A 21,175-nucleotide genomic window follows, 5' to 3' on the forward strand; every position below is an offset into this window, starting at 1 on the left:
GTCCTGGCGGCTCATGAGACGTCGCCCCCCAGGTGTGACCATTCTGATGTGCTTTCATGTTGCATCGAGCTGAGGATCTCTTTTTCTCAGCAGCACCGCGTTGCCTTGTGTCCAGAAACAAGTCTTTATTTTTCTCTGTGGGAAACTTCTGGTTATCTCATCCAGGATCTAAATTCTAAAACTTAGTTCTCCCGGGGAGAACTTGGGAGCCAGCTTCGGGGGCTTCTGGAATTTCCTCTGCATCAGCCTCCTTCCTGTCTCAGGCGCCAGTCTTTTGGGGGCACTTGGGACCCAAGGCAGAGTCTGGCCTCGCAGGGATGTGGGGAAGCTCTGGCCTCTGGAATCGCAGCGCGGGACCAGAGCTCCAGCCCAGGCCCTCTTACCACCCGCTACACTCTTGGCTCTTGGCCCTGCTCGCCTCAGCCCTGATCCTGAAGCCTCCTCTGTGCGCTTCGTACTTGCTCTGTGTCACTGAATGGGTAGAAATGACACCTGGCCTGTCACCCATGCAGGAAACCACCTGGGCGTAAGCGAGTGTTCTGATCAGGCCGGGCCCTGTGACCTGGCTGGAAAGGAGCCCGCTTGGTACGGGGAGCCCTGCGCTCAGTCCCCATGGAGAGGAGCCGTTATCCTCCCCGCTGCCCTGTGGCCCCCTTTACACCAGGCAGGGCCCACTGGCAGGACGAGGGTGGGGACATTCATCGTGGTGGCTGCGTGCCAGTCTCCCGACCTCTGGGAGAGCTTCTGGGAACACCAGCCTGTGCTGAAGAAAGAGTCCAGCTACCCAGAGGGTAATAAAGGCTCAAATCATTTCAGAAGTTTAAAAAGCAAACTAACAACAGTATGCACAAGGCAGAGAATTTAGGAGACACAGGGAAGCAAAACAAAACATTGCTCAGTTGCATTATTCAGAGGTAACCCAATATTGGTATCTGTTCTTTTTTTGTACCTTCTGTGCCTACCTGTACTTTCCCCCAAAATGCCATCTCACTGCTTCCTTCACCTCATGACATGGTGTGTCTGTTTCCCTGCGAATGAAGTGTTCTCCACGTGGTTTTGGAGGGGGGCATCGCATGTGCTGGCGTTTGCTCTCACAGAAGAAGCCCCTCAGGATCTGTGACGGTCCCTTCTGAGCAGTTTGGGGGCGCAGCGTCCTAATCTCCGGTACCGGGGCTGCTGCGTGGGTAGCGGGCACTCTTCACAGCGGGATCACAGTGCCCCGAGGAACGAGGAACGGCAGCCTTGGGTTATTTTGGTTCCACTTTTGCCTCCAATCAGAAGAACTTGACACTTTTTGCTTATATTGTTCTGCAAACCCCTACTGATGATTTGAATAATAAAGCGGGTCTGAAAGAAGACAAGTCGGGGGTGTTAGGGGAACAAAAGTAAGGATGTGTGGAGCTGACCACAGACGGCAGAGATTTAACCTTTGAATAGCAAGATCCTAGTTGAGCAGGAAACCCTGCTCTTTTTCACTAGAAACTTCTGGCCTGACTTTAGCTGGTTCAAATGGAAGCAAGTTTGAACCATTGAGTATTTCTTTTTTCTCTCTTTCTGCTTCCGTCAAACTCCCTTAATGCCTTCAACCACTGCCTCTAACTTGAATGCTTGTAACAGAAGAAGGACCAGATAGTTGAACTAGCATTTAAGGTTTAGTAGATGTTTCTTTCATCCCACCCCCAAGAGGTCAGCAGCTGTCTTCCAGTGAGCCGCTGAGCCACCATCGTGCAGGCCGTAGGAAGAGGTGAGGCCTCTGAGTCTGCGACAGCCCTCAGGTGTTGCCTCCAGGGAGCATGTGACCATCTTGTGTTTTCTTTCCTTTTGTCTTTAACCCGGATAGAGGAGTTCCCTAGTGGCTCAGTGGGTTAGGGATCTGGCACTGTCACTGGTGTGCTCTAGTCACTGATGTGGCGTGGGTTTGATCCATAGCCCGGGAATTTCTGCATCCCCACCCCCCCAGCCCCGGAAAAAAAAGAAGGAAAAAACAAACAAACCAAGGATAGATACCATCTGTTTTTATTGGTGTTGATTAGATGTCTTTGCAACTTTTTCGAGATACTGGAACGCAAAATACTTCATTCTGATGCTGGGAGCTGATTTGAAGGTCATTCTGACTATTAATTTTGAGCTTATATCTTCCTTCTTCTAATTTAATTATTTTGTTTTGTTTAACCATTCTTTCCAATGGAATTTTTTTTTTTTTTTAATTAGAAAAACTCTTCTACGGTGGTTCTGATTGTTTAGAGCCTGTAGCCCTTGGAGGCTGTTCTAAGGCAGGATCACAAAGCCACATGCCAGTGGGGGAGGAAGGGGTGGGTCCTGAGGAGGTGCCCCCAGGAGTGTCAGGATAGGGAGCAGAGGTGAGGACTGGGCATGCGGTCTTAGGTCCCACAAGTTGTGACCCTTGGGGTGGAGCCTGGTGTTACCATATAATCTGGTTTCTCAAGAGAAGCTGGAGATAGAGATTTTGCACGTTGTGATAAGTGTTTGAAATGTGAAAATCATTATATATTAGCTTAAACTTTTACAAAAGGAAAGACTGTGTGGATCAGACAAATCACAGCCATGGTCCAGATTATGCCCACAGATGGCCAGTTTGAGTCTTTGTTCTAAAGGATTAATTTTTGCCTTTTCAGAAAAGAACAGTCGTCATTAAGCAGAGTGTGTGGATGCCGATTTGGCTGAGATATCTTATTTTAATCACCTTTAACAAGCAAATACCGCTCACATATCTGTAGATTTAGATGAGTCAGTTGTAACACATAACTCTCCTCAATTACCTGTTAGAACTTTGTCCTGCTGTTGTGTAGTTTCTTGGGTGCAGAGCAGACTTGTAAAAAGAAAATGGAGTTTTCAGCTAATGGATCTCCAGCCGAGTGTGTGACTTTTTTTTTTTTTTTTTTTAAATGTATGATTTTCTCAAGTTTCTAAATAGCAGTGTTCTCAGTTGAATCTAGAACAATCTATTAACACGATAACTATTGGATTTTTCCAGGATCCTTGAATGTATTGGCAATTGAAGGTTGAAAAAATTGAAAATCTCGACTCCCTTTAGTTACTAGATGGATATTCATGTATTTTCTTTTTCCTTCTTTTTTTAAAGATTTGAACATGGAATTCAATCCTTCAGACCATCCTCGGGCCAGCACAATATTCCTCAGTAAATCGCAGACGGATGGTGGGTAACTAATGTATTTGTCTGTCTGTCTGTCTGTCTGTCTCCCTCTCTCCCCCCCACCCCCTCCCTTCCTTAATGTTGATAGTAGCCTCAGTCTTGACTTTCCACCAGACTCAGGAGAAAAACAGAATCCCCTCACTGACCCCGGAATGTATTATTGACAGTGATTTCCTTGCGGTTTCTTTATTTTGTAGGAAGTTATAGAATTTACTGTTTGAGGCAACTGTCCTTATTTTGCCAATGAGCTGGATTAGTTCTAGGTAGTTTCTAACCTGAGAGTCAGAAATTTTCCTTTAAAGAGTTGGTATTTGTATAAATTCTCTCAAATCAAAAGTATTAGATAGTATGTAAAAGAAATCAAAATAGAACCCTTACTAAAAGCACCGTCCTCTCCGTTGTGTCATCTGAGCGCTGAGTTGAACCTGTGCACCAGGGGTAGATGTTTTCTCTCTGCCAGGCCTCTGCTAACCGGGTTTCTCCGCAGCCTTTGTGGTCCCACGAGTGTGGACTTTCTCCTGCGGGTTTTTCCCTCTTCAGCCCTTGGCTTGCACCGCTGTCCCCTGGCCTGAGACCGCAAAGGAGAGAGAAGACACACAGTGAACGGTGACGCAGTCTGTTCTGTTACAGTGCTGCAGCGTTGCAGGATTCTGGCCCTGCCTCTTTTAGCAAATTGCTAAGCTCTGATTTTGCGAAGTTCATAAATGGACCAGAAGATAAACATGTCTAAGACAGTAGTTCATGTAATAAGAACTGATAACCCAGTTTATGGTTAGGAAACGACTTTGACCTGGTGTCATGCTGATGAATATTGGTGAGCTTTAATCAAGCAGGCCACTGATTTGATTGGAAAGAATGTGGCGCATTTATTTAAAAAAAAAAAAAAAGTGTTTCCAAGGATAAGAATAAATTATCGCTGGCATCAAGTACTTGAATGTATTGGGCGAAAGCAAAACGTTTTTTTCGTGCCCTGGGCTGGTCGGTGGGAGGCGGTTGGGAGGGTAGGACGTGGCCGGGGCAGGAGAGCAGCAGCAGAGGGTTTGGGACAATGAAGAGTGAGAACCAAAAGCAGTTGTTTTACGCCTGATGACAGTGCTGTGAAAACAAGTTACATGTTTGGCATACTTGCAGATTTGGTTCCTGCTTCCTGCGAATTCAGGGCACAGGGCAACATCTGTCAGAAAATGTTCTAGCTGGATTGGCACGGAATTGCATCAGGGCCTCTAACTGGATGACGCGTATCTTGCCCGTCATGGGGAGGGGGTGTCGGATTCTCGGCCCTAACAGGAGCTCTGGGCCGGCGTCAGGGTCGCATACCTTCCCCTCTGCTCCACGCTCTTCTGTCCAGATTTTCAGCATCAGTGACTCTGATCCTTCTGGTTTTTTGCTTATTTCTCCTTTAAACGCTGAGTCTTTCTGTTCAGTGTAAACCTGCTTGAGTCGTTCCGGTTAAAAGCAAGAAAGGGCGGAACAGCCGACCCCGTCTCCGGTTCTGCTGAGGGGGAGCTCCTGTACCGTCTCCTCCTCTTGTCATTTGCTGTCCCCCCGGGCTCTTCCTCCCGCCACCTCTGTTTCGTGACACGGCCTCTGGTGGCTCCCGCTCTCATGTGGCACTGGCTCCTTGAAACGCCTGTTTTGGCTTCCTATCTTCACACAGGCTCGTTTGCTGGAAACCAGTCCAATTAATTAAGGGGTTGCTCTATGGATAATTAAGTAGGTTTTTAAAATAGGTAAATCTAGTGACCGTAATGAGTCAATTCTTTGGTGAAGTGATTACAGGGAATTGGCTCTTTGGGAACGGCTCTTTCCTTAACGTGCCTCTCGGACATGTCAGTTTCTCCGTGTATGCCTTGGTCTTTTTGAGGGTTCTGTGCTTTACCCCCTTACCTTTTTGGTCCGCATCTCATGCCTCCCAGTTTCCAAGCCTTCTGTAATGTGCAGCTGGATTTTGCTCTGCAGTGTTCTCAACCCCTCTATCCTGCTGGCTGCTGGACATCTGTTGCTTCCTCTGAACTCAGTGTGGCCTAGACAGAACTTAGTACCCGGGCTTCACCTCCTGCCGTCCTGCCCTGTCCTCTCCCGGGGCCTCTCCCCTGCGGTCCCCTCCCGCCTCAGCTCTGAGCTGCTCCAGTCCTGCAAGGCTCATCCCCACCCCTGTCTGTGTGCCCTGCTCCCCGTCCAGGCCAGCCCATGTTGGCCCCGGAGGATACGTGTTCCCCGATCCCCCACCCTTCTGCCTTCCCACCCACACGTTTCCCCAACTGGAACATCTCTGAGATCGACAGGCAGTGTGGCTTGTCACTATCAATCAGCAGTATTTTTGTCTTTTGTTTTTTGACGGTCGCACCGGAGGCATATGGAGGTTCCCAGGCTAGGTGTCCAATCAGAGCTACAGATGCTGGCCTACGCCAGAGCCACAGCAACGCCAGATCCAAGCCATGTCTGCAGCCTACACCACAGCTCACAGCAACACCAGATCCTTAACCCATTGAGCGGGGCCAGGGGTCAAACCCGCATCCTCATGGTTCCTAGTCGGATTCATTTCTGCTGCGCCACGACGGGAACTCCAGTGGTATTTTTTTCTTAATGGCAGATAGAAAAAAGATGTACTGTAACACCAGTGGCACTAAAGTCAATGCAATTTGCATGTTTGTCTATTGTGAAGGTGAATTTTTTGTTTGTTTGTTTGGTTTGTAAATGAACCAGTGGGTCTATTGACCCACCAAATTCCATCTTGTTGTAGGATAAGGACTGTGCCGAGCACAGAGACTAGCCTGCAGAAGAAACTTGAAAAGACCGATGGATGAATGAGGTCATGAGAGAGTGGAGGCAGGGAGCATGGTCCAGCCTGGGGCAGGCCGAGGCCCTGTGGCACTCTCCCTGATGAGAAGCTCTCTTCTGGTCTGAGACATTACTTTCATCCTTAAAAAGGGACGCATCCATTATTTGGGCACAGGGGTGTAGGTCTTGTAGGGCCAGGGAATGTACTGGGCCTTCCCTACACTGCAGGTGCTTCCCGGGTCTGAACCCGAGGCGCTGGTCCTGCCCGCGGACAGCTCTCCCACCTCTGCTGCCATGTCTTAAGCTGCACGAGGTGGGGTGGGTGCAGGGTCTCTTGGCCGTGCTCAGCCCCCTAAGTTGAATGGATAACGGAGGGCTTTGGTGGCCCTTGTGCCCCACTTTTCTCGGCAGCATCACCTGGTCCAGTGTCTGATCTCTTGGGCCTCCCGTCTGGAGAAGGCTGCCTGTGGAGAACACACTCAGCTGGTCAGACAGACCCAGAATGTCAGTTCTGCTCAGTCTGCCCTTTCTGTATCCTCTCTCCTGACCTGTGCTTCCTCCAGATTTGTCCGTCGTCAGAAAGTTGCTCAGTGGGTGCAGTCCCGAGCAAAGGCTCAGGTGTGCTACACCTGGCGGCGGGTGGGGCCTGCGGCCCCGCCTCCTCCGCTGCACTTACTGCTCGGCAGCGCCCCCTGCTGGCTGTGGGCACAAGAAACTCTAACCGTGGAACTGTCCTAAGTTAGTCCCCCTTCAGGAGCCACCTTTTCCCTCTTTCCCCAGCTTCCTATGTTTATACCAGCCTCATGCAGTTGATATTTTGGGTCAGCTGCCCTGTGACATCTGGGGAGGCAGCAGGATTTCATCTGGGTCAGTCACCACTGGGGACGATGAACGCCTTGGAAAGAGTTCCTGAAGAGAGTGATGGTTAAAAGCTCCAGAATCCCCTGTGGGGCGGCAGGCTGAGCCCCACCCTGTCTGTGTGGTCCCTGTGCCCTCCTGGGCTCTCATCCGGGAGATGAGATTGTTGGGAAGATGGGTGGCAGCTGTTGGGCTCTGAGCACAGACCCTGCAGCAGCAGGAGTTCTCAGTGCCTGCACTCCATCCTCGCGGGGCGGGCTCTTCTCTGCCCAGTAGGGTGGGGTCTCCTCTCTGACCTGCTCTCTGCCATCTTCTTAGGTCGCCACTGGGTCTGGCTGGGGAGAGAAGTGGACACTGCAGAGGGTGGTCTCTGGGCCCTGCTGTGCCCCCACCCATTTTTCCGTCCATGTTTCCTTGATACAAACAGATCGACCCTCTCATCCCATTAAGAGTGGCCTCCGTACACCTTGGAAGCAAACTGCAATGAGGTCATGTCTGAAATGGGAGCAGCCAGCATTGGGGAGCAGCCTTTATAGAGGTGTACACAGCCCAGTGCCTCTCCCCAAACCACCATGTGCCATGGTAGATTGCTGGAGGGCAACTAGTTGTAGGTTAACTGCAGTGACTATAATTATAAACCTTTGGAGACAGTGATTTAGACAATATAGTATAAATCATAAATGAATGTGATTCATTTATGCTTTTAATAGCAATGGAAGAAATTGTCTAAAAATGAAAACTCATATCAAAATCCATCCCCCAAATTAAAGCATCTTATGGGGGAAATATTGTAATACGTATGACAGAGGATTCCTACCTTTGTGTATTACAGAATTGTTATACAACCAGTGAAAGTGCTCACACACCAGAGAAATGGGCTCCACCTCTGTGGGCATGTTTATGTTTGGGCCCATGATATATATTTGCACATGTTTCTATGAAAATGTATTTGCAAGAGCACACAGAAGCATCCATGGAGGGAAGCTTCGCCTTGAGGGTACACACTGCAGTATTGACAGTGGTTATCTCTGAGTCGTTAAGGTATGGGTTTTTTCGTTTATGTTTCTCTGTATTTTGCAAATTTAAATTCGTATTTGTATGTTCTTCTTCTTCTATTCTGTATTTTCCAGTTTTTGTACAGTAAGTATGTGTTTCTTTTACAGTCAGAAATAAGTTTTTTGAAGGAATTCACTGTGTTTAAGTTGATGTGCTTCGGAGGAGATCCTTTGGCCTCGATATTCTCCAGGGCAAACCAGGCCCCTGAGGTTGGTCGGCAGTTATTAGATGGATTCTTGAGCTCGGAGTGGTTTTTTCCTTACGCACTTACCTGCCGCTGCCTCCTTCTTGCCCCTGGAATTTTTTTCCTTTCTACGACTGATCTTCCCTGGACATCGGTGAAAGTTTTTCCTCTCTTTTCATTGTTGTTTCATCTGCCTTGCTTAGGTTTCACCCTGAATGTACAGACTGTCCTATTCCTCTGTGCCTGGGTTTAGAAATAAGTGCAGACCCAGGTCAGTTCAGAGTCTGGGGAGAAGCTTCTGCAGTGTCGGGGTGGGGGGTGCCAGTGGGGGTTTGTAAATGTGGGGTGGGTGGAAGCCCCCGCCCAGCACACACCCGCCTCCTGGGCACCAGTGTTCATGACTCTCCTCCCTACAAGCTGTGAGCTCAGCAGGGCGAGGGCCCCAGAGCACCTCTGCTGTGGCCTCCGTGCTGCGCTGCAGAATTACCTGATGGATTCACTCACACATCAGTATTGGACTTTTGACTGTCCAAAGCCTGATCTAGGAAAAAGAAAGGAAAACCAACCTTTGTTTTTCATCAGATCTTGTGATCAAAACTGTCATCCATTCTTGACCTGGGCCCGCCAGTCCTTCCCATCCAGGTGATCACTGAGCTCAGTGGTTTTTCTTTGTGCAGTAGCTTAACCCTCTTCACAGGCATGCTGATGGTGTGTGGTCAGAGGGAACTCATCTCGTGCCGATGCAGGTACCAGTGGCCCTGCCTCTGAGGGGCTGAGTGTGGAGGGAGGCACCTGCCGGCCCACACACCCTGTCCTGTCCCCTCATTTCCAAGGAGAGACGTTGGGTTACTGATGGTGGTGGACAGCTGCCCTGGGAAGCCTTTCATAAGTGACAGGGGACCGAGGTCATCTTGCCCCTGTCTGTAGAAGAGGCAGCCCAAGTTGCAATCACACGAACGCGCGCTCGGTCTTCGGGCACCGGGGTTTTCGGAAAGTGTTCTTAAGAGTAGAGAGTTGACGTCCGGGGCAGCCTGAGCGACCTTCTCTGTACCCCTCAGATTGCAAACCCTGCCACTGACTCCTTGCTCCCCGTGTCTTCCGGAGAAGACTTTTAATGCCAGTGGTGGTGGTTTGCTGTTTTGCTGTTTTATTTTTAAAGCCTCTAGTACATTTTCTATTTAAATCATCACGGGCTATGCAACAGCTCATTAAAAATCCTCTTAACAAACTATCATCAGTGCGAACAAAGGAGATAGCTGTTACTCTTCTCCCGGGAAATTGAGATTCATGAGCCACATCAATTTATTGCCTGTTTTCCCAACAAAGCAAAATATGACTATTAGTGCTCTCAATTATCTAGGAACTCTGAGAACTCCAGAGATTTTGAGTGATATGTTATTAGCAACCAAAAATATTCAGGTTCCAAAATGACTAAAGCCAATATCAGAAATGAGTTGGCATATTGCTTATACTGTTACATAAAAATGACTAACACACTCTGAATTTCAGCTCCGATTAATGGCTTCAGTTGTTTCAAATTTATTTTCAAGACAGATTTAGGTTTGTGTTATTATTTCTCTCCGCCCAGCACTCCACTTGGTGGTGTCTTAGTCCCGTGCCAGCCAGCTGCGGGGAGAGGAATCCTCAGGTGTAAGGGCACCCAGATATCTCGGACGCTTTCTGAGCCCCTGCAACTGAGGGCTACAAGCCACTGGCAGCACCTGCCTCCTCCCCGCACCCTCCTGCCTTCCGTTCACGGCAGTCTCAGCGATGGAGTCAGAGGAATCCTAGCATGGAAAATACAGTCATACTCAGGCCTGTGGCTTGTTACGAAGCAGGCGTATGAAGCACGATCCGTACAAGGAAGCGGTGCACGGGCGGGTCTGGGGGAGCCTCAGTCGTGCAGAGGGGATGGGACTTGTGAGGACAAGAGAAACGGTCCCGACGAGTTGGAGGACACAGCGCACCCTTGGGAAAAGAGCTCCCGGCTCCTCCATCCGGTCAGCTGGAGGGCGCTGGAAAGCGAGTGACTCTGCCTTTGGGGACCGCCAGGAAAAGGCCTCCTCAGACACTGGGCCGGATTTGTGCGCTGCTGCTTAGGCCCCGGAGGTCGTCTCCTTGAGGGAGGCCTGGCTGCTGCCCTGTCGGCGCCCTCCTGCGTACCTGCGGTCCCTGATTAGTCTGTGCTCTCAAAAGTGAGTCTTAGGAAAGAAAATGCGACCCTCCGAGGTCCTGGGTTATTTAAAAGCTCCTCTAGGTACTCTGTCCCCCTCCCGTGTCCTCGAGAAAGGCTGAGATCTGGGACACTCAAGGCCGGGTGCAGGGTGCGCAGACCGCCCTGTGAGAGTGGCCGTTGGAAGGGGCAGTGGCGTTTGTGGCGAGCGTGGGTGGTCTCGCCCCCAGCACCAGTGCAGGGAGTAGTTGGCTTCCATGACCCATAATGCTTCCAACCTACACTGTCCTGTATTTTAATGCTGTTAGGAGTGTTGTCATTATCCTATTTCACCCCAGTAGTATGGACCTTTGTGGGTCTGCGTGGGTTAGAAATAAGTAGTCCTGTTATTTGCTATCTTAAATTAATGGATTTGTGCAAGTTTTACAAGACTTACAGATTACTAGTGTACCAGGTTACTGGAAAGCTGTTACCCCTCGGTTAACAAGGGCTGCGGTGGTTTTGCTGGGTGCCGTGGTAAGTGGGTGTACACATTGCCCTGTTAGCCAGGCTCAGGTCTGCATGTGTGCAGGTCGAGTTTCTTATATGGTAACTGAGCAGCTGGGTACCTGCGTGGGTGGAAGGGTGGGACCGTGACACAGAGGCCTGTCCTCAGCCACCTGCAGGGGGTTCGCATGCAGGCGAGTAATGTTTCTGTTGTATCTTTTGTTTTCACAGTGAGAGAAAAACGCAAGAGTCTCTTCATTAACCACGTAAGTGGAACTGTTTGCCTGTGTTTTAGATAATGACTGTCCAGTGCAAAGAGCTTCCATACCCGGGTGCGTGATGGGGAAATGGGCCGTGAATCTTGTTCCGCATGTGGAGGGACGTGAAGGAGGCTGCAGTGCACTTGTGCTCTGTTTGCTCTGTGGCCAGATGGGCACGGCTGGGCTTTTATCCCCCGGGGCCAGTGTTTGTTCAGAAGCCCCAGCCTGCTGCCGCTCCTGGGAAGACGTGCGTGGACAGAGATCCTGCAGCGGACGGCGCCGGGTCCACGCAAGCCCTTCTTTTCGATGTCTGAGCCTTCCCGCCTCCCCTGCCCCGCGTGGCTCTTTCCCTCTCAGTCCATGTGGGTGAGCGCCTCGGTGCCCCTCGAGGCTGTCCGCCCCCACACACTCCTGTGTTCCCCTCCGCGCTTGCTGGTCCATAGCATCCGCCTGTTCTTTTGGTGCTCAAAGAAAGGAGAAGCTTGGCGGCACTTTCATTTTAAAAGGAGTTGTAGAAAATCTGGCTCTAGTCTTTCGGCCATTCTGAGCAGCATCCCCTGACCCTGATGGCCAGGCAGAAAGATAGTTGATCTTTCTTCCTTGGGCAGCAGGTGCAGCCGGCCTCCCTCCACCCCCACCCCCCCACCCCAGCTTGCACCCCCAGGACTGTGGTGCCCGGCCACCAGGCGAGTTACGGCCACAACCTCCTTGCCCTCTGAACTCTACCCCTTTCTTTAGGAAAGAAAACCATCTCCATGAGGTGTGGAATGATGAAGTATGTGTTTTTCCAGATAAGCATGCTGTAATGCCTCGTATCGAAAACAAAAGCGATGTGTTTGACTTCTCAGGATTTCTAGACTTTCTATGTTTAAATATTTATAGATCTTGAAGTACTTGGCGCTGAAGCTGTGTGCTAAAGAGACTTAAAGCCATAATGTTGTTTTTTCGTCCTCTGAAAATCTGGAGAAAATGCAGTTGAGAGGAAAATCAGAGCTGGGCCCAGGCCCTTGTAGGCAGCCGTCCTTGTGTATGTGCATTAACAGGGTTTTCAGGGTCCAAGAGAAGGTCTCTAGTTTTTATTAGATTCTTTTTTTTTTTTTTTTTGGTCTTTTTTGGGGCCGCACCCGTGGCATATGGAGGTTCCCAGGCCAGGGGTCTAATCGGAGCTGTAGCCGCCGGCCTACACCACACCTCACGGCAACACCAGATCCTTAACCTACTGAGTGAGGCCAGGGATCGAACCCGCAACCTCATGGTTTCTAGTCAGATTCATTTCTGCTGTGCCACAATGGGAACTCCAGTTTTTATTAGATCCTTAAAGCAATTCATGACCCCTCCCTGGCCCTCTCACATTTTAAAGCGTCAGTGCGAAGCATCTGTGAAATTGTAAGCTGTGTCTTGAGGAAAACATGATGAAAATTGCCACACACACACTCCCCTTTTTTTGAGAGCTGTGTATACTGGGCATAGAGGTTTGGATTCACCCTGTAAATCCTCACTCCTGCTCCCTTCCCTTCTGGGAACCGGGACGCTTCCCCACTCGCTGGCGTGTCTGCAGAGGAGCCGGCAAGGGCCAGGCCAGAGTGGAGACAGCAGCCTCCGCTGGTCCCCGCTTCCAGGGGGCTGGAGGGAGGGCCGCGCCTGCCCCGAGCCTGGCTGTGCACCTGTCTCCCTTCTCGCCGCCCCCTTGGCGATGCACTCGGTCCTGGCACCTGCCCCGCTGGGACGCAGGCGCGGGTCAAGGGCAAGTGTGCGTTGTGCCCTCTCTGCATCTTCTCTCCCCACCCAGAGAGTGAAATCTTGTGCTTCTTTCTTTAAAAGAAATCCTTGCTGCCTCAGGTGACAGAGGACAGGGTAACAGCACGGCCCTCCGCTCTGAGAACAGAACAGACCCCGTTGCAAAGTAGCATTTCCGCTCTGCCCGTGCTGGGGTGTGCTCTTCCCACCAACTGAAGGAGCATCTGAGTGAGATCACCCACAGCTTCCGTCAGGCCCCTGACGGCTGTGCTTTTCAGGTTGTGAGACACCCGGGTGTCCTGAGTTAAGGCAGGAGAGTGGTGAAAACCAGTACGGCTGCCGAAGTGTTTGACCACCTCTGCGCCAGGCTCTGTCCTGGTTGCTTTCATGTGCTTACAGCTCCCCGCTCGGGAGCTACTGTTTTTCACTCACTCCCGTTTGCAGATGAGGAAGGGGAGGCACACAGAATCAGCCAGCAGAGCAGCGAAGCCCGCGCTGGGGCCCAGGCGCCCGGCTCCCGAGCCCCCCTCCCTGCTCTCCTCCTCCGGGTTCCAGAGGGTCAGACCCATGAGGTGGTTTCGCCTGTGTATCTGAAGTCAGAGAGAACCCTCTTTTTTGAATGGGGCGCCCAGTAAAGTTTGTAACTTAGTTTGTCGTGGAACTCTGGGACGGCCGTTGCTCTTTGCCCTTGTCTAGAAAACCTGTCTGTTTTCTTATTTGCTTTATTGTGAGGGATGTTGTTTCTTTAATGTCTCCTTAGTGTCTGGAGCACCTGCTTAGTACATATTGCTGAGACAATCTACAAAGAGGCTACTGCTGTTTAAGAAAAGCGGAAGCGGTGGGTGTAGATGAGCCATTTAGGGATGGCGGTCACAACAGGGAAACGGCTTCTACCAGGGGGGAGAAAAATAAGGTTTCTCTGGCGCCCAGAGGTCATTCCTACCCCGAGAGCGGCTCGAGGGAGGGAGAGAAGAGACAGTTTGGAGAAATGTTTAGGACGTGGAATGATGGGCACTTGATGCATGGAGACCAGAGAAAGCAGAGGGCGAGAGGAAATACAGAAGCATTTTGTGGGTTTCTGGCTCTGAGCCTCACGGGCCCCTCCAGGTAGAGCCGTCCAGCCGGTGGCGGGAGCTCAGGAGAGAGGTTGAGGTAGAGGAGAGATTCAGGCCTCATCAGAGAGCACAAGGCTGTTGAATTAATGGACGAGACGGTGCTCGGGAGCATGTGGAGGGAGAGGAGGCCGTCTTATTTAGGGAGGTAGCAGAAGGGTAGCAGAAGGCTGGACAGGGAGGCGGCCAGGAAGCAGCCAGCCGTCCTCTGCACTGGGAGAGGGTGGGGGGACGGCAGGTCGTCTTCCAGGCGGGTGGGCGTGGTGGAGGGGTGGGGATGCGGCCTGGCGGCCCCTCGGTTCCCTATCACCTGAGCTACCTGCAGGGAGCTCCGGCGAGGTGATGTACAGAGCATCTGAGAAGGTGAGGGCCGGATTCACAGACAGTTACAGAGGGACCAGTGGCCTTCCTGTCCCCGCCCCTTTGTCCCGCCCAGGGATTATGTGCGTGTGCACACGTGTGTGGCTGCCTGTCTGACTGACGTCACAACTCGTCAGCAGCATCCTCTTCAGCATGCAGCCTAAGAGGTCGTGGGTAGTCCTGGGTCTCCACGTCTGATAATGTAGTCGGGTGACTACGTGGCCTGGATGATCTTGCTTCAGTCTAGTTCTAAACTTGTATTATTCTACTAAGTTATACTTTTAACTTGCAAAGCATACATTATTTCAAAGATAGAAACGTGTATCCTTAGAGGTAATTCCTCACTGGCCTTCTCCGTCCCTGGGCTTCTCGGTCCCTGGGCTGGTCTCTGCTCCCCCGCCGAGCAGTTCATGGTCGAAGCTGTGGTCTCTGCTCCCCGACCACAACCTCCGTCATTCTCGGCAAAGTCTAATCAAGTGAAGCACTCGCTCACGTGTTTTCTTTTACATACTTCGGAAATGTTACAGATGTGCAGCATAAAAAGCATTACTGTCACTTTTTTTTTTTTTTTAAATGTGTTTCATGTGTTTTTTGTTTAATAAGCACTGGTGGGATGTGCTTTTAGATGGATTTTGCCTTTAAAGAAGGAGTGCTTTTTTTCTTTTCTTTATGTCTTCACCTCCTGAAAGTCAGGATTTTTGCTTCTCACAGTGGCTTTCACGGACCCTGCCACACACCCTTTGATGCTCTTTCGCGGGAGTTCACTGTTGTGACGGAGGTTTGGGAGCAGGAGTGGTGGTGGTGACTTTTCCATGTGGAAGAACGTGACATTTCATTGTAGGAAGAACGTGGGTTCTGCTCTGGTCTTGCTGGCAGCGCTGGCGTTACTTGCTAAGGCCCTTTCCCTCTGTAACCTCGTCTCGGGATGAAGGGGATGATGTGCCTTGGAAGAATGTGGAGCCCTGCTTAATTGTCCTTGTTTTGTTGGCATTGTTTTTTAGCATCCTCCGGGACAAATAGCAAGGAAATACAGCTCCTGCTCGACTATTTTCCTAGACGATAGCACAGTCAGTCAACCAAACCTCAAGTATACAATTAAATGGTGGGTATGCATTTAATTTTTCCTTAACTCAGTGTCTTTTCTGTTCCTTTTTTTTTTTTTTTTTTTTTTTTGCTATTTCTTGGGCCGCTTCTGCGGCATATGGAGGTTCCCAGGCTAGGGGTCGAATCGGAGCTGCAGCCACCAGCCTACGCCAGAGCCACAGCAGTGCTGGATCTGAGCCACGTCTGCAACCTACACCACAGCTCACGGCAACGCCGGATCCTTAACCCACTGAGCAAGGGCAGGGACCGAACCCGCAACCTCATGGTTCCTAGTCGGATTCGTTAACCACTGCGCCACGATGGGAACTCCCTCTTTTCTGTTCCTTAACCTGATGGCTAACTCACTGATTGCGGGCGCTGAGGGTGGGTAAGCCTGGGCAGGGGGAAGCCATGGACTGTTCAGGAAATCTTTTTAAAAAATGGTTTGGAGGAGTTCCTGCTATGATGCAGTGGTTAAGAATCCGACTGCAGCAGCTTATACTGTGGAGTGCGAGTTCGATCCCAGGCCCAGTGCAGTGGGTTAAAGGATCCAGTGTAGCCAGAGCTCTGGCCGAGGTCATAGCCATGGCTCAGATTCAATCCCTGGCCCGAATGCTGTGGGTGTGGCCATTTAAAAAAAAAAAAAAAAGATTTTGGGAGTTAAAATGTGGGGTCTTCAACATACTTGTGCATATTACGATTTACATAAAAAGACTACATTTTTCAGTCATTTTAAATGTAGGTTAAAGCTTATTTTTGATTTTGTGCATACCTTCCCACTTGTCGAAGCCATCCTGGCAGCTCTTCAGAAGGTAGTGGGTCCCCCTCTGACTTGGCGCTGCTGTAGAGAGCAGGCCTGGCGCCGTGAAAGTGTACTTGCCAGGAGTGGAGAGCGGAGTTCTGGCCTTGGCTCTGTCCCCAGCAGGGAGGGTGTGGGTGACTCCCTTCGCTTTGGGGACTTACTATAAAATGGAACTTAAGGAGGAAGGGCCGTCTTTGGATAAAAGCGTTTCCCTCTGGGGTGTCAGTTCCCTTCTGTGACATGAACGTGCCGAAAGGTTCCCGCATTCAGTGTGTCACAAGCCTCAGTGGAGGCCACAGAGACCCCGACGGACTGAGGTCTGTGGCCTCTGGCTCAACTCTGAGAAACCTGGGCTGTTTGGCCTTCGTACTCATGTGAAAAAAAAGTACACATTTAACGTGTTAGCACGTGCAGTAAGGCTGTGTGTCCTAAATAAGCCTGCTGTGTTCTAAATAAGAAGCCTCCCCATTCTGAACGTGACCACATGTGGCAGCGGGCAGTGGGGACTCTGACGTCATCTGTGGCCTTCACCTGCTCCAGGGGGAGGGTGGAGGGAGCCTGCCGTCCCTCCGGGGGTCGCGTGTTTCTAAGGTCCAGGCGGGGACGGAGATCTTTGCTCCATGTGTTGGGAGTTGAGGGCGGGATGGGTTGGTGCTTGAGGCTGGGAGCACGTGTGAGCCCTGGTGCCACGGCGCTGCCCTTGGCCGAGCCTCTGCCTCCACACTGGCTTTGTGCTGGGAAGTGCGAAGTACGGCACCCCTGGGAAGGGCTCCCCTGGGGACCCGGCGGCTGCTGATCCCACCCGAGGCCTCAGGCCTGACTTCCCTGGGCGCAGGGACCCTCCCTGCAGGGCTGGCGGGAGCCACGGAAGCTCAGTGCTTCATCCTCAGGTGGCCACTGTCTCTGGTTGTGACACAGACATTTGGGGCCAGTGGAAAACCAGGTGACGGTTCAGCATTTCAATGTCAAGTCTGGGAAGTGTGAGCACCAGAGTCACAAGCATGTCTGTGACCCCGTGGTTCCAGCTGAGCCGCAGCTGTGAGGCCCCAGGGGCTTAGAGCCCTGCAAGGCTTGAGATCTGGCCCCGCAGATCCAGGATCTGGGTTGTCAGCGCCTCTGGGAGATGCCATGGGCGGCCAGGGCTGAGGACCCTGATGTCAGGGGCACCTGCCTTCAGGTTCCCTTGAAAGCTTAAACTGTGGATCACACCTGGAGGAAAAGACGCGGAAAGCGGGGTCAGTGAAGACGGCAGAGTGTCGACATGCAACGTTCAGTGTGGACGCTGTGGCTTCTCAGACTCAGGAAACACTTTCTCAGCACCACCCGGATCTGAAGTTCCTTCAGTCGGCAGCGTATTTGTTTTCAGATGTGCCCCATTTTAAAAATGTGCATTTTGGACCTGGGAGCTGGGCAGGGTGGATCCTAACCGTAGTAACACCGCAGAATCCTTCCCTGCAAATCCCTGTAGCTCACATGCGACTTGGCTTCAGTCGTTTTGGAGTGTTAGCTGGCCCGGGTGACTTCAGCCGGGGCCTCTGATGGCACGAGGGGAGGGAGTTTCCTGAAGGTCAGGGGGGTGTGCAGGCTGAAGGCCCTCCTGTAATACCCTATCTAACCCTGGCCTCCTCCCCAACATGGTAATACTGCTGCAGACTCGTTAATGCAGTCTCACTGCGTGTGGGCACAGCCAGCACTTGTGGGCTGGGCTTGCCTCCTGAAAAGCATGGAGAAATTGCTTTGGAGGAGTTCCCGTCATGGCGCAGCGGAAATGAATCTGACGAGGAACCATGAGGTCGTGGGTTGGATCCCTGGCCTCGCTCAGTGGGTTAAGGCTCTGTGGTTGCCATGAGCTGTGGTGTAGGTTGCAGACGAGCCTCGGATCTTGTGTTGCTGAGGCTGTGGTGTAGGCCAGCAGCTGTAGCTCCGATTAGACCCCTAGCCTGGGAACATCCATGTGCCGCTAGTGTGGCCCTAAAAGGCAAAAAAGAAAAGCCAAAAAGAAATTGCTGTGGGTTCTAACAGTTGATTTTCAAGCTAATTTTAGAAGAAACCCCTCTGTAGATTGAGGATTGCCAAAAGGAGCAAATATATTTACAAGTGCTAAGTTAGGGACTTGGTGGACATTAGATTGCAGTTCTGTTGGTCAAAGAGAAGTGGGCATGTGAAAAGTTTGGGCATGATTTTGTGGTCATTTTCTTCGTGGGCATAATACCTTATCTGAGAACTTAATTTTCCCATCTTTTCCTCTAAATGCCAACAGCTGTGGTATGAATTTATCATTTGCCACCCACCTCTGGCCTCTGCAGCAGACCCATGCCTCAAACCATGTGTGAGCACAAGGCTGGCAGTCAGAGAGAATGGGGTGCGGGGTGCTCTAGCTGTTGACGCAGTACCCACAGCACCCATGGCCCCTGACCTCAGGGTCAGAGGGCAGCTTGGTACATCTGCCCCTCTGGGTTCAGCTCCTCTGCTTGGCCAGCTGAGTCACAAGGACACCACCAGCAGTCAGGAGCTGTTTTCCTGGTCAAGAAAATAGCATTGCTTCCTCTCTGCTCTGCAGCAAGGGCCTCCAGTCAGCCCATCCTTGGTGACCTCACCAGTATCTGGAGATGAGGCAGGCCGACCAGGCCTCCAGAGCCCGGCATTTGGAGCAAAGCCTGAAGCCCATATTGACTCCATTTTCAGCTGACTGCCCTCTGCCCCCGGCAGTCACTTCTTTCACGATGACCCACAGAACTGGCCCATGGAGCCAGTGCATATCCTCTGCTTGGTTTTTTCTTTCCGGGGGGTGACCTTGAGTGGACATTGGCCTACAGAGTGGCCCTGTGTTTCATGGAAGCCCGAGTCATGAGAACGTCCAATCTTTTTCTTTCTTTCTTTCTTTTTTTTTCTTTTTGTCTTTTTAGGGCTGTGCCCATGGCATATGGAGGTTCCCAGGCTAGGGGTCGAATGAGAGCTATAGCCACCGGCCTACACCACAGCCACAGCAACGCCAGATCCTTAACCCACTGAGCGAGGCCAGGAGTTGAACCTGAGTCCTCATGGATGCTAGTCAGATTCGTTTCCGCTGAGCCATGACAGGAACTCCCGAAAACGTCCTGTCTTGCTTTCAGGTAACCTTGGGGCCCTGAAGACTTTTACTCCGTCTGCGGAAGCATGAAGAGCTCTTGAGGCGGCATTATTCACAGGGCAACAACCACAACCGCCTTCATTATAGAGCTTTGATTTGAGGTCATGCTTCTGTGTACTTCACTGGGTTGTAGTAAGCACTCTGTGATGTCAGTTGAACCTTCCTAGTTTTATAGGTGGGAAGCGGAGGCTCCGTGGTGGGTGAACGCTGACGGTGGAGGAGCCAGGTTTTGCATCCACCCATCCACCCGGTCTGACTCCAGTCCCGTGATGCTTTTCCGTGTGTGTCGTGTCAGGCTCCCTCACAGGGGAAGCAGGAACCGTATTTTTCTCAGTCAGTCAAAGTGATTAAACTAATCACTACATGGAACCCAATCACATGAAACACTCAATTTAATCATCACAGCATGACTGTTAAATGAATAAAACAGTAATTTCTTCCTTTTTTTCCAGAGGCAACATGATAGAACGAAGGGGCCCAAAACCGTCACATAAGTCAGAAATCCTGACATGGTGTCTCCACCTGAATTTTCTCGTTTATAAACTAGAAGCAATAACGTCGTTTTCCGTCACAGGGCTTTTAATGGGCGTGAGGGCACTCTGAAACTGTACCACTGTTATTTAAAAATTCTGAAGTCCTTTCACCCCAATTACAATTCCCTCATCAGCTGAGATGCTTTTCAAGATATCAGGAGAAAGAATATGTTCTTTCTGTGTCCCATTTGCTCATGGATACTTTTTTTTTTTTTTTTTCTTTTTGGTCTTTTTGCCATTTCTTGGGCTGCTCCCACAGCATATGGAGGTTCCTAGGCTAGGGGTCCAATCGGAGCTGTAGCTGCCAGCCTACGTCAGAGCCACAGCAATGTAGGATCTGAGCCACATCTACAGTCTATACCACAGCTCACGGCAACGCTGGATCGTTAACCCACTGAGCAAGGGCAGGGATCGAACCCGCAACCTCATGGTTCCTAGTCGGATTCGCTAACGATGGGAACTCCATCATGGATACTTTTAACACTTAGCTGAAAGCGTTTGAATTAATCGTGCTGGAGAGAGAGAGATTTAGAAGGACTTGTCTTCTCCTGATAGCCTGAGATTCACGCCTGTCACGTTAAGCCTAGGTGAACACGCAGCACGTGCCCAGGGCACTGAGGTGGCTGGGACTCGCCTCTGCCTCCACGTTGGTGCCCTGGATGGCGGTTTCTGGGCTCAGACCCAGCACGCAGTGTGGTGCAGGCAGCTAGCGGTGTTCTTAGAAGGAAAAGGTAAAATTTGGCCTCCTCGGTAAATTTTAAAGTAAAACAAAAATTGTGGGGGAGTCTAGACAGGTTACAAAAGAGGAAATGGGAAAAGAATTGGGCAGTCAACACGAATAACCCTGCCAACTTGATAGGTGATCAGAGAAACTCAAATTGAAAACGGTTACACTTCTTTACCTAGGCAGTGGGAGGATAGTTTTTCCAAACATTCAAGGTGGGTGTTGGTAAAGGGGAGTGAGACAGATGCTGATGGGAAGGTACAGCTTCTCTGCAGAGATATTTGGAGGTATGTGTGGGGAGCCTTACAGGGGCTAATGGCCTTAGAGCAAGTAATTCCAATTACAGGGTGTTTTCTCATGGAAATAATGTAGTCATAGGTCACACAAATATTTACCTGTGAGGTTATTCATTGTGCTATTAATCATAATTGCAGACTATTAAAAACAAGTGTTCAGTAGGGGATTGGTTAATAAATTATTCAACAGTGTGGTAGAATATGGTTAGGTATTTAATGTCATGTTTTTGAATAACATTTTAATGGTAAGAAGAATGTTAATGAGGATAAAGGTGGGAGGCAAACCGGTTTGCTTTTACACACATAATTTATAGATAGATTATATCTCAAGCTGATAGTAAGCATCTTTGGGAAGAGGAATTGTTTTTCTGTATACTTTATTTTCCAAAATTTCTGCACTCTGACTATAACACATTTTAGAATTG

General features: G+C 50.5%; 1 protein-coding gene and 1 long non-coding RNA gene across 9 annotated transcripts in view; both read left to right on the forward strand.

Annotated features, from left to right (window-relative positions):
• The window catches only part of CCNY (cyclin Y), a 128,683-nt gene that overhangs the window by 88,570 nt on the left and 18,938 nt on the right, over positions 1-21,175 (forward strand). For all 8 annotated transcript variants that reach the window (XM_021064007.2, XM_084978812.1, XM_084978815.1 and 5 more), the window contains 3 exon segments: positions 3,104-3,178; positions 10,945-10,979; positions 15,184-15,284. In XM_021064007.2, the coding sequence (XP_020919666.1) occupies positions 3,104-3,178; positions 10,945-10,979; positions 15,184-15,284 (211 nt within the window).
• On the forward strand, positions 7,647-10,249 carry LOC146399570 (uncharacterized). Its single transcript, XR_014818089.1, has 3 exons — positions 7,647-7,855; positions 7,978-8,079; positions 9,643-10,249. It is a non-coding gene; the product is annotated as an uncharacterized LOC146399570 (long non-coding RNA).

This window comes from Sus scrofa, chromosome 10, assembly GCF_054392235.1.
Source record: "Sus scrofa isolate SSC_HxYL_T2T_F1_AM1 chromosome 10, Sscrofa_HxYL_maternal_Yorkshire_Landrace_v2.0, whole genome shotgun sequence".
Taxonomy (NCBI): domain Eukaryota; kingdom Metazoa; phylum Chordata; class Mammalia; order Artiodactyla; family Suidae; genus Sus; species Sus scrofa.